Genomic DNA, 12,631 nt, shown 5'->3' with positions numbered 1-12,631 from the left:
TTGCAGTAGCTACAGAACTAGGGAGCATATGTCACGCCCACCCTACGTGAAATGCTCGTAACGTTAGCTCTCTGACGCATTTGACGTTCAGTTTTTAACTGTGTCTGTTGATATCAACTGTTTTACTTTATGCAGTCCTGCCTTTACTTAGTTTATCTGCTGCTAGTTAAGTAGAATAAGTTAAGATCCGTGCGTGTCAGGTACTATTAACATATTGTAGCTAGCTAGCTCTTCAAGCGCATGCACTAGGTAAAGCGTAACCTGCGCTTCCCTGGTAATCTTGGAACCGCCCAGAGTTGCTGCAGATAAAGAAGTGGTATACCATGTGGATAGTCTGAAAAGGGGAAAACCCACGTCCTTAATTAATAAATTGAAGCAAAAGATTGGGCGGTTTATTGTAAAAGTCCTCGAACATCTTAACGAAGACCGTCCGTAGATATTAATTTTACACGAACATGCACAGAATTATGTCATGGTGAAATAGACGCCAGCCAAACTGTCTGGAGATGATAGCAAAATGTCACAGCACCATTACTTGGCGCAGCGTCCAAAATAAAAATGCTTTTTCGTTTTATAGAAGAACCCTGTTTATAAAGTGTACACACGTGTGTGTGTTTTTTGGGGGGGCAGAGTTTACATGGAAGTCAAAAGCAAAGTTTACATGGAAGTCAAAATCGGTCTGTGTTGTCAATCTGTCCTAATTACTGGTTTGACACATTCAAAATGTAGCCTACTTTAGGTGTAAGAAGGTAAGAAACCTGATATATTCTTATATATTCTTTTGTTTGTTACTTAAGACCCTTATTACAGTGATAGTGATACTATGGTGTGCTAGGAGGATCACAACATATGCCACATTTTCCATACTTAGCCATTGAATCATTTCTGGTGTTACAAGTAGCAAATTACATACAGTCACGTGTTGGCCTTGGTAATTCTTACTGAGTATTGCTTAGCGGTATTTAGGCTTGTTGTGCAATTTTATTCAGCGTCCACACATTTTGTAGATTATCTTGATTAATGGCAACACAAAATTCCTGTAACTGTAAGGGGCTTTGGACATCTGGTTGTGTGTGGGTCAGGTTCACTGATCTCTGTTACCATGGAGCAGGTACTCAAAAAAAAAATGTTTTGATTTAATGGTGGAGTTTTTAAAATGAGATATTTGGGCTTGGTCAAAATGAGCATGACCAAATTAAGTCCACAGAATCACTTGCAGCTGCACTTGCAAAAGATTGTTCCATAAACATTGGAAACTATTCACCATTATTTCTACAGTGAATCATATCCGGAGTTATTAAAAATTAGACATGGCTTAATTTGAATTAGTAGGCCTAATTGCATCATGTTATGTTTCGTTCGTGAAAATACTTTACTTTGGAAAGTGTGGTGAGTATAATCACCCAGTGGATCTTGTTACTCTGCATGAGTTGGTTGGAACACTTTGTTAAGTGGGCAATTAGGTGACAAGACCAACAGCAGTATGCAGTTTGTTAGACTGATTCTCACGATAAATTATCTACTATTTAGCATAATAATTTATTTAATTTACAAACGGAACTTGTTATTGTAAAATGTTCACCTACATTGTTCAGTTTTGGCTTGTGTATTACACCATTGTGCCCACTGAAGTGATATCCAGTGTTGCTTTATAGCAGAACATATTGACCTAAACAGGTTCAATGGAAATGAAGAAAAACTTGTCAGATTCAATTACTCACTTAATGAATGTGGCAGTACTAGGCTATATGTTGCTTTCTGGTGCGGTTCATCCAGTTAGGTAATAGAGGGGTCTGCATATTTTTACATCCATGATAACATCACTTAACTAACAGGCCTTCTCCGTTTAATTTTCTATAGGTGATATCAAATGCATTTAATGGCTTTACAATGCGTTTTAATCATGACTGACCTACATGATTCTATAAAAGAGCATTGAAGAAGTTACTCAGTAAAACAACCATCATATATTGACAGTCTGGCTGTGACTGTAGTAAAATATTTGCTGAGATTACACAGCCTAAACATGTGTGGACCAAAGTTAACACTGTTGTTGCTAATCAATATATACTTACTGCTGCATATCCCTTATTAAACATGTTATTCTTATATGTAAGGGCTCACCCCTATCTTTTGATGGCTTTAACCACTCTTCAGCACTTCGATTCGTATGTAGTTGTCATGCAGCCAATTGTGCCACTGCTCCCCCTAAACCTTTTTGAAGTACTTGTAGTGCAAGACTCTCATCCAGCCCACTCCTTGTTAAATAACACATCATGGTATTTCCACAGTAGGAAAGTGTACTTTTGTTTGAAGGTCAAAACCCACATCAGGCCTGTGCAGTGCAGTGCAGTGTTTCCCAAACACTATCCTCCCTTTGAAATCTGGCCAATCTGAGCTAATTCTTCATGGGCCGGCTCATTCTTCTGCCTGCCGTATTGTTTTGGGCTGTGCTCTCTCTAATCCAGTTACGTGGGAGGTCTTAGCCCGGGATTACTGCCGCTGTTCGACCTAAAGAGCACAGGAGAAAGCTACTCAATACCATACTGGCCTGCACCTACAGTGCTGGACAATCTGGTCATCAGGGCGTGAGCTGGGATGGTTTGCCAGATACTGCATCTGCAGATCGCCCCGTCGGAAGCTTTTGGTAAAGGTTTGGCTTTCCGTGGGCATGTCAGCAGAATGCAGAATTACGCAGCTTGTCACTAAATCAACAGCGAAAGTCGCCAGGGTTGAGAAAGACTGGAAAAGTACGGATAATGTGGAAATGTTTCAGAATGAAAATATACTGTTGACAGGATGGTAGACAAACGGTACGCAGCATATACCCCAGAACAGCATGAGTTGCACAAAGGTCCAGTCAGGTCAAATTCTTTGCTCAAACTCAAATTACTTTATGGAAGTCAGTTCATTACCCTCACTCTTTATCAAGATGACCATTTCTAAATAGTCAAGGTCAGTGCTTTTTGTTTAGTTTGAAAAAGCAGTGAGAAGGTTTTTTTAGTGTGTTGGAATGGGAGTGCAGTCCACATGCGGGTCTAGTGAACCGGCAGTGAGAACCTGTAGATCCTGTCTGATGCCTGCCCAGTAGGCTTACCGTTGTGGCCCGTAAACTTCTCGCCCGCAGAACAGCGTCTCTGTGCTGTCGCAGCACGTGTTCTGAAAGACATAGGCTGAAGACTCTCAGCAAGGCATAGTTTCATTTTATGACCTGCACTTTTTCTATTTCAATGTGGAGAGAAGCCTTAGCTCACTGCATGTGGTCTCAGAGTCAAACGTGTAATCCCTTTATGTCACAATGAGAAAAAGATTATTTGTCCTTTCATCAGCCAAGTTCCAGTAGATGAACATAGTATTGATTCTGAAGAAAATCAAGGTTGACTTGTATTTTCATTCAATGTAAAGTACCCAATCCTGACCCAACCTGTCTAGGTTTATGAAAACTCCCTGGAATTCTCAGGTTTCAACTTGACAGCAGGGGCATGTCTCCAGGGAGCAAGAGCATTTCAAGGAATGTTGGACTACTCAAAAAAAGTCTGTGTTACTTCAAGACCTTCGTTTTACCTGAATGTGTTACACATAACCCTGACATTTCTAAGAAAACTTGGTCCACAGAGACTCCACCAGATAACGCCCTGCTTTGTAGTGTGTAAACTCCAATAAAAGGCCTTTTTGTGCAGCAACCAGCGTGTGACGTGTCAGTGCGCAAGAAGGTCGATTAAGGAGAGGGTGGTTGTTGACAAGTCAGAGGCCAGGATGTTTGAGGCTTGAGGTATCTCAAGATTGGAGCTTATCCCCCCTCACGGTGAAGTTAATTAGCTTGGCTCGGCAACCCACCTACCTCAGATCATTAAAGCGGGTGATTTATAGTTCCACATCGTGGACTGTGTATTCTGCGTTTCCGTCACCTGCAAATAACCCTGCGTAATAATATCTTTGCTTCACATAAAGGCTTGTGAGACAGTCCTGGATAGTGCAACAGTCATGCCACTGAGTCACAGAGAAGACGGAAGCTGTCAAGACTTATCTGTTATTTGATATCAGCATTAAGTAGTTTGGACTTCAATCAAGCCTTTGGTTATTCACAGGCCTTGAAGTAGCCTATGCCCAGTGTCCGTGTGTACTGCATCTATTTACTGTCTAGTCCAGAGCTCGCAGAATTGCGAGCCTGACGCCATTTTTTTGTTTTCTTATTTTAAATACTGTGGGCTACACAAGTCGAAATGGTAGCATTAGGAAACTTGATAATCCTTAATGTCAGGCATTAAAGTCCGAGCAATAGAATCAGGTGCGAGCTCCCCTACCCCCTTATAGTGGCATCTGATTCATGGCAATATTCTTACGTAAACCTGCCAACCCCCTGCAAAGCATGAGTGACTGGCCTTTCTGGAAGTAGAACTAGCTGACAGCAGCACCTTTTAAAAGGCCTCTACCACTTTATCGGTCTGCATATTTTTAAGCCTACTGCAACTGAATCAATAGTTTCTTTTTTTTGGTGTGAAAATAAACTTAGGGTTTTCCTTTCCACCCTTGTCTATTGCAATTGTGTGTGGTTGTTGGAAATTGGCTGTTAAACCCTGATAAGAGCTGTCCTCTTCCGTTCCCCATTTGCTGGGCAGATTGAATGACAATCAGGTGACTCGTCTGAAACAGCAATCGCTCAGGTTACTGTCTTGACATTTCCGCTGAACTGATGGTGGATATCTTGGAGAGGTTTCTCTGGCTTATCTTGGCCCATGGCATCATGTTTAAAAACATGCCCATAGGAGAGAAACACTGAGACCTTTGAACTTTGACATAGCTAAGCCTCTTGTTTTAAGTAGTGACACTGTTTCCTCCAGGAGTGATGGTCATTACCTCTAACATCAAGACCCTTTCTTCCTCACTGTCATTTTCTTGGACCTGAGGAATACGAGATAAGAGTTTGAAATCGTTTTTATTTTCATTCAGCAGGGTGCTTGACCTAAATATGAGATTGTATGTGATGATGACTGCAAAATCTTTAAATTGCTTTCAGCGGTTTTACAGGCACATTGATTCCTCTCAGTGGGATTTCACTCTCTTGGGCTCCTGCTGTTCCTGCTCACAGCATGACCAGTTGAAGTTGGTTAAGACTTCAGTCCCATCTCCAGAGGTTAATTGCATCCATTCCCAGATGTCATCATTGATTAGCGATGGAGAGAGTTTTATGTTGCCATCCTTGGATTAAGCAATTACATCTGCAAGGCATTCCCAAACATACAATGCAAGTTTTCTGGGGTTTTATTTTTTCAAGGCTGGAAAAGTTCAGAGCAGAAACGACTAGGCTTCTCCTGAGCATGCTCGGCTCAGCAGAGCTATTGTTTTGGTTTCTTCCCAGGGGGAACGAGGTCTTGTTATTACATGGTTCCCGCCCGCTCTTTCCACCTCAACGAGCATTGGATCTCATCGGATATAGCCAAAGCCTCGGAAAAAAGCCCTGCGCTCCCTCCCACCCTGGGCCACCATCCTGGGCCTGCCTGGAAACGAACGACTGTCCCGTGTTATTATGTATCCACTGGCAACCATGTTTTAGTCATTGCCTCATCTACACTCCGAAGGGTGTCCCAGTGCAGGACCGCGACTCCGTTCGGATGATCAGAGACAGAGGTAGAGAGTGCCGTAGCTTTCGCAGCGAAGTCCCATCTGTACAGTTTGTTCGCTGAAGTTAACTTCTGGGATCTGTCAGGATTTTAGGGACCGCTCAGGAATCACTCTTCCACTGCCTGTGTCTATCCCCCTCTGTTAGGTGGCAACTGTTGGTGATTGTAAGCCAAGTGTGACATTTCTCATTGTACCTTGGAATAATGTGCGGAATGTGTGTGGGGCATGCCGAAGGAAATGCAATAAAGGTCCGCTGACGTCAGCGAAGGGTTTGGCCCCGGGAGGGCAGGAAATGCAAACAGAGAACAGAGAGCATGAAGGAGAGCATTGACACTCCGAAAGTGGCTTCTTCTCCTGCTCAAGAGCCTGATGTTTTGGGCCGACCCAGAGGACTTCTTTTGGGAGCTTAATTAATATCATTTGGGCCTCCAAACCCCCCCCCCCCCCAGCCCCTTCTGTAACCAACGTTCTAATTTGGTACTGAATTGATGTGTTTGTTGAAACCTAGGCCTGAGCTTGAGGTCACAGGCACATGCTTAATGTCCCGCCTCAATCTTGACATGTAGCGTCAGTGCAGTGATTGTTGAAAATGTTGTTCTGGCCAAAATGTTGTTCTGCATCGCCTCCTTTGTGAGGTGTAACTAATGCACATTTGCTGTGTTATTACACGGAGGGTGTATTGCCCGTCCTTGTCCTGCTGTTGAGTGTCAGAGAGGTCTCCTCAGGTGAGACCACACAAGGGAGGCAAATTCCACAACTCGGTTGACCAGGTCAGTTCGGTTTTAAACGCCCATGGTCGCTTAGTTTAGATCACATGTATGCCACATAGCTGACTTGCTTGAACACACCATAGTAGAGAAGAAGCTGAGACTAGCACCTAGTTTAGTTAGTTAAGGGATTGTATATAGATTTTAGCTCAATTTAAGTTTGAGTTTCAAGTATACTTTGTCAAATTCACTTTTTGAGACAGAAGAAAACAAATAATAGTGTCTGCTTTCAGCTGAACATGAGATCCTCATGCTGAGGCATTTTAATTGTTTAGTAGCATTACCTCAGATTAGATCAGGTTTTTGTAATCCATTGTGAGGTGTGTGTGTGTGTGTGTGTGTGTGTGTGTGTGTGTGTGTGTGTGTGTGTGTGTGTGGTCCTCTCTGCCCGTTTCCTGCACAGAAATATGATATCACTCACTAACTAGCCGCCTCGGTCAAGCTGAACTAAATGTGACTCAGAGACTCAGGCCTTCGAGACGGAGCTTCTGGGTGGTAACCTGATATAGACCTCCTCTTCGTTTTCCCCAGGAGACTTCCATCTCCCGTCTAATGAGGGGGCTTCAAAGAGAAACCAGACAAATGAAAGGATTTGCTTCTTCCTGACAGTAAACATTCAAGATGGTGACCGCAATCTATAGGGGAAGGGAACCATTTTAACGTATGGGGCCAGGAGATTATACCTCACTAGAAGGACCTTAGGCCTCCTCATTGACAAGTGGACATATTAAACTGATGTGCATAGATGCCTAGAAGCAGATGCACAAATTCACTTCCCTTGTCACTGATATAGGGACATGTGACCTTATGTAACTTTAAAGGACAGCTGCCATATGCTGCTCTTCCTGTGGCATATAAGTTACTGAACTTCACTTCTTCATATCAGGTCTTCTCCCTGTCCACACCTGTGTTAAGTTTAGTGCTCCCATGTGACCCAGCTCCAGAACCGAAAGGCAATAACAGGTTGTGTGTATACAGCGCAGTGCATGTAAGTTAAGGTGACAATTTTCCACTGTTACACTTAAGGGAAGAGCCTCAACAGTTTATTTGATAGTGTTTTACTACTCTACTCCCCTTATTTAGTGTCATAACAACTTTATACTGATTGTTGGCATGCGTTTAATTCTTTTTTTTTTTTTTTTTGCTCACGTAAGCTTGTCAGCTGGGTTGTAACCAAGTTATGTCAGCTGGTTCTTCTTTGCTTAAGTTAATTTAATGTGGTACCCTAGTAACCTAATATTTAATCATTTGATTTGGACACTGTCCTTCGAAATCTACTCTCAGTAGCAGCAAATGTTGTCCTAAGCTTTTCTATTTCTTTTAGCAAGCCGGCAACATTGCTTGCCAGGCTTGTAGTAAATGTTTTGTTCCATGGCCTCCTATGTTGTGCGCTGAAAACTCAAAAGAAATACTGCAGAGCATTCATACTGCTTCAGTCAACTGGCAAAGTGGCAGACTCATAATTCACCCTCAGTGGAAGATTCACGCAATACGATTGGCAGAGATATACTCAAAACAAAACCAGAAGAGGCCCAGAGTGTAATGCAGGGTATACAAATACATTGACTCGTGTCCAAACAATGATTGTGTCAACGGTGCGACAGTCATATGCTAAAACACCACTGAGGATAAGAGTGCTTTGCAGTGGGCCTGTTTGATATTCAGAACGTGTCTTATCAGGGAGCGTAGTTGATTAGGTTCCTGTTTGAATATATTCAAAAACGGCTTTAACTACTGCAGCGCTTCCTACTGTTTTGACTCCTTTGATTTATAGTTCAGAGAACGTCTGATGAACAGTGCAGTGAAGACTCAGCCGGTTAGAATGCAGGAGGGTTCATTAAAGGGTTTCTCTGTAAGAGGTTCTTTTTAACTTGTTTGCTTGCAGGGGTCTAGTTCAGGTAAGGACATCTTGAAAATTAGTCTCTGCTGCTATTTTTTTCTTTCCGTTTTTTTCTTCTTTTCTTTTTCAGAAAGCATTAAGGCATTGATTTGTTGAAAATGCAGCAGGCCGAAAGTAGGTTAACTTGAGAGAGACCTCATATTTTGAGAAATAACAATAACAGCTGGAACTGCGTCATTCCAATTTTTGTATTTGTCTATTTTGTGACCTGTAAACCCTTGACCCAGATACAGTCGTTTGGAGCATCACATACGCTCCGCCTGTTGAGACGGGACCTTCTCTCCCTAGTGATGGGTGTCCATGACGACCGATTGTTTGTTTATGTGTGGGAATTTACACTCGACCTCTGTGTGGATGCTGGCAGGCCAACTCAAGCGCTGCCTCCCTTAGCACGCGTACTGTCCATCCAGTAGGTGCATCGTATGTGACCACTTGGGTTAAATATATCCATCCATCAGCCACAACTGATATATATCAATTGTCCGAGTGGTGCATACTTTATGACTTCATGACTACATTAGGCAAGACTGTCTTTGATCAATAGTGTGGTTTTGCATTGGGTTCAGGCTACATAACCTGCGTTGTAAAGAGGTCTCAATAGATGTCACTTTGATGAACTAAAATATAGTGACATTTCCTAAAACAATCATACATGTTATGCTTATCTAGTAACATAGAACAGGGGTTTGTTGTGGGCCTTAGTTATGTAATAAAAATGTTTAAGCACATTTGAGGTCCTCTTGTGATTCCGGGACAGGCCAAGGTCATGTCTCAAAAGTATTTCAGTTTTTAATTAAAATCAGATCTACTGCCTGCCTTTTTCCCTTCCATGTTTAATCTGTAGTACTCCTGCTGGGTCAAACAATGAGCACTTTGTTAATATCTTGGCATACAGTGTGCCTAGGTGAGTGATGGAAGCTGATCAAACCTCGAGACTAGAAACCCACCGTACTGTACTATTGGAGATGAAGCCCCAAGCTTTAATATGCTCATAACAATGTCACATTCAAAAAGTAGACCTACACCAGACTGGGGTGAAGTGTGTGTGTATGCGTGTGTTGGGCAGCGGTCATAGCCTACCTGTGCTACACAGTTACCACACTCACCTTTTTGATCTCCCGCAAGAAGATGGTTATGTTTTATTAAAGATTTATCTCGAGTAATAACAGGTGCAAACTAGGCATCACCCCCAATATTGTCCTACTGTGTAATATGGACAGTGTACTGCTAAGGAAAATAGAACCTTGCCTTTTAGCCATTTATATTCTCTCTCAGTACAACAGTTTGCATATGAGCTTTATACCCACAAAATCATGCACGTCATTTCCCGATCCCACTCCCCACCTCTTCTCTCCAGCTCATTTCCTGTCAAAACCTTTACTATCCTATCTGATTAAAGGCAAAAAGCCCAAAAATGAATCTTAAAAAAAAAGAAATTATAATTACTTCTCACACCGTGTTGAAGAAAGAGACGCCCCAGATGCTTGTACACACAGTGTTCCCTCTAGGAGCTAACCCACTCCTTACAGACAGCACTGTATATTGGCTTCAGCCCTCTAGGAGCTAACCCACTCCTTACAGACAGCACTGTATATTGGCTTCAGCCCTCTAGGAGCTAACCCACTCCTTACAGACAGCACTGTATATTGGCTTCAGCCCTCTAGGAGCTAACCCACTCCTTACAGACAGCACTGTATATTGGCTTCAGCCCTCTAGGAGCTAACCCACTCCTTACAGACAGCACTGTATATTGGCTTCAGTGGCAACGTTTGCAGCCTGGCTGAGGGTACTTTTTGTTTGTTTGTTTGTTTGTTTGTTTGTTTTTAAAGAGAGAGATGGGAAGACATGGATAGAGGGAGAGCAAGACAGGGATGGATGGAGAGAGAGAGATAGAAAGACATGGTGAGAGAGAGAGAGAGAGAGAAAAACAGAGTGAGATAGAAAGATGGGAATGGATACAGAGAGAGAGATGGAATTAGACAAAGAGAGTGATACAGGGGTTGGATGTGTAGAGAGAGGAATCAAGGTAGAAAAAAGTACAGATTGAGTGATGGAGAGAGGGTAGAGAGAGGCAGAGAGAGTGGTACATGGTGAGACAGATGAGTAGAGAGAGGGAAGGAGGGATGGAAATGAGGGGGGGAGAGAGAGAGAAAGAGGGATAGAGAGAGAGCGAGCGAGCAAGAGGGAGAGAGAGCGAGAGGGAGGGAGGGAGGGAGGGAGGGAGGGAGGGAGGGAGGGAGCGGGTGCATTGGGTTCGCCCTCCATCAGCTTCCTTCCCCGTGGCCTGATAAATAAGTGATGAAGCGCCGGCATGAAGCAGCGCCTGAAAGAAAAACGAACAGCTGGGGTGCTGGGCCCGACACAAGCCCTTGGGACACACACAGCCGACGTGACGGCCATCCCTGCCAAGCGGAAACCTCCACCAACCTCACACACACACACACACACACACACACACACACACACAACACACACACACACACACACACACACACAATGCCTGCCGCCATGGGGGCACCACTACCAGCGGGTGGGTCGGGCAGATGGACGTGGCGAGGACGGAGCAGACAGCACTGAATCCAGCGAGCGGCGGGGGCTGTCCCCATTAGCTCCTGTTTGTAGCTGTCTAAGGGCATTGGGCTGGTAGGCTGCTGTGAGAGGTGTCCGACACTAATCTAATCCTGTCCCCTTCCCTCCCCTCCCCCCTTTTTTTGTTTTAGGGAGCGGAGCAACGGCCGTGGTCCAAGCCGCCTACTGTATGCCCAGGAAGGAGAAGGTGGCCATTAAACGCATCAACCTGGAAAAATGTCAGACCAGCATGGACGAACTCCTGGTACAGAAACATTTCAGTTAAAGTGACTCACATCCCCTTGTAATTGTTTTATTACAGTATGTCTAGAAATGTTCTTGTGCATGCATTTAGCACACAAAAAAATCCTGGATGATGAATATTTTACTGGGTGACAGTTGGCTATAAGGAAGGACAGGAAATTGTTGAACTCTATTGTACAGATAATTGTAGGGTGAACTATGAAGGAATTCAGTGAAGGATCACTAATAAGTCCGTTATTATTAGGAAATGACATATGAATATCCTTTTGGGAAATTAACAGTTCTGTTTTTTTTGTATGATTGAATTACCATGAGGCTGGTTTGGCCAGTTTCATACTGGTCACTGACGTGCGATACAGCACCAGCTTCAGACAACAAAAACGTGCTGCGTTTTTTGCCGTCGTAGACCGAAGCAGTAATATCTCCCGTTTGCATTGAGATATGACGCAAAAGATTTTCAGGATTAAATGGAGCACAGGTTCCCCTAAGGACAAGCTCTTTGTGGATCACTTGTCTTTCTTTGGCCCAATCAGTTGTAGCACTTCAACACTGGAGTGGTTCTTATGTCAAGCAAGGAGCACTTGCCAGGAAACTCTCACGAATTCCCTTGAAGAGCGCTTTGGTGCATGCTGTTGTTAATCACTTACTGTGGTTCTGCTTATGTCATAGTTTCTTGTTTATTGTCCTTGATAAAAAAAAATAAAAAAAATAAAAAAAATCTTTCCTAGATAAACCACTAGTTTAGATTCATGAATAAGAGTGTTCCGTTTTCATTATGAAGAAGTTACCCTCAACTCAAGAAAAGACTGTGTAACAAAGCTTCCCTCTTTAATCTGTAAGGAATTCTCCCATATGAATAGATGATTACAGCATAGTTGGTGATAAAAAAACATCCTAGAAACGTTACTTCTTGTTCATTTAGTTCATCTGCACTGTGTTAACTAAGCTCAAAAGGTCATCCGCCTGTTGAAAGTGTAACCTTGTGGTGTCAGCAGTGGGTTGCTTTAATGTCAGCTGCTTCTTTGATCCCTTGTGACCATTGGGGGGGGGGGGGGGTAGTTGGAGGTGATCGCATCGTGCTGTTCTGTGGGGCCTCTGGGAAGAGTGGATCATTAGCTCATATTTATGATTTACTGGTCTGTGGAGACAGGCAGCAGGGGACCCAGAGGTTCCCTTTCCCGCTGGAGGCCTCGTTCACAGAGGAAAGGGCCCCACGATGCTAATATTAGCTGCAGCAGCGGTACCGCTGCCTCAGTCACAGAGACCGACTCTATGAGCCATGTGTGTTTCTCTTGTCAGTGAATGGGGTCTTTCTCTCTCTCTCTCTCTCTCGCTCCCTCTCCCTCTCCCTCTCCCTCTTGAGTGAACCAAGCCAAAGCCCCCTCAAGATGAATTGGGTGAATGTTGGGGCTACGATTCTTGGAAAGAGTGCTTGTGGGTCACTTGGAAAAGCCAGAGAGGTCAGGTTTCCTCGCTTGACTTTGTTCCCCTCCACAGCCAGCCCCCCCCC

At 43.6% G+C, this 12,631-nt stretch overlaps 1 protein-coding gene across 1 annotated transcript in view; it reads left to right on the top strand.

The window, feature by feature from the left end:
- The window catches only part of oxsr1b (oxidative stress responsive kinase 1b), a 66,708-nt gene that overhangs the window by 918 nt on the left and 53,159 nt on the right, over positions 1 to 12,631 (top strand). The window contains exon 2 of the mRNA XM_031584121.2: positions 11,010 to 11,122. Coding sequence (XP_031439981.1) covers positions 11,010 to 11,122 — 113 coding nt within the window. The remainder of the gene's footprint in view (positions 1 to 11,009; positions 11,123 to 12,631) is intronic.

This window comes from Clupea harengus, chromosome 17, assembly GCF_900700415.2.
Source record: "Clupea harengus chromosome 17, Ch_v2.0.2, whole genome shotgun sequence".
Classification (NCBI taxonomy): Eukaryota; Metazoa; Chordata; class Actinopteri; order Clupeiformes; family Clupeidae; genus Clupea; species Clupea harengus.
This window is presented reverse-complemented; position numbering and strand designations above follow the sequence as displayed.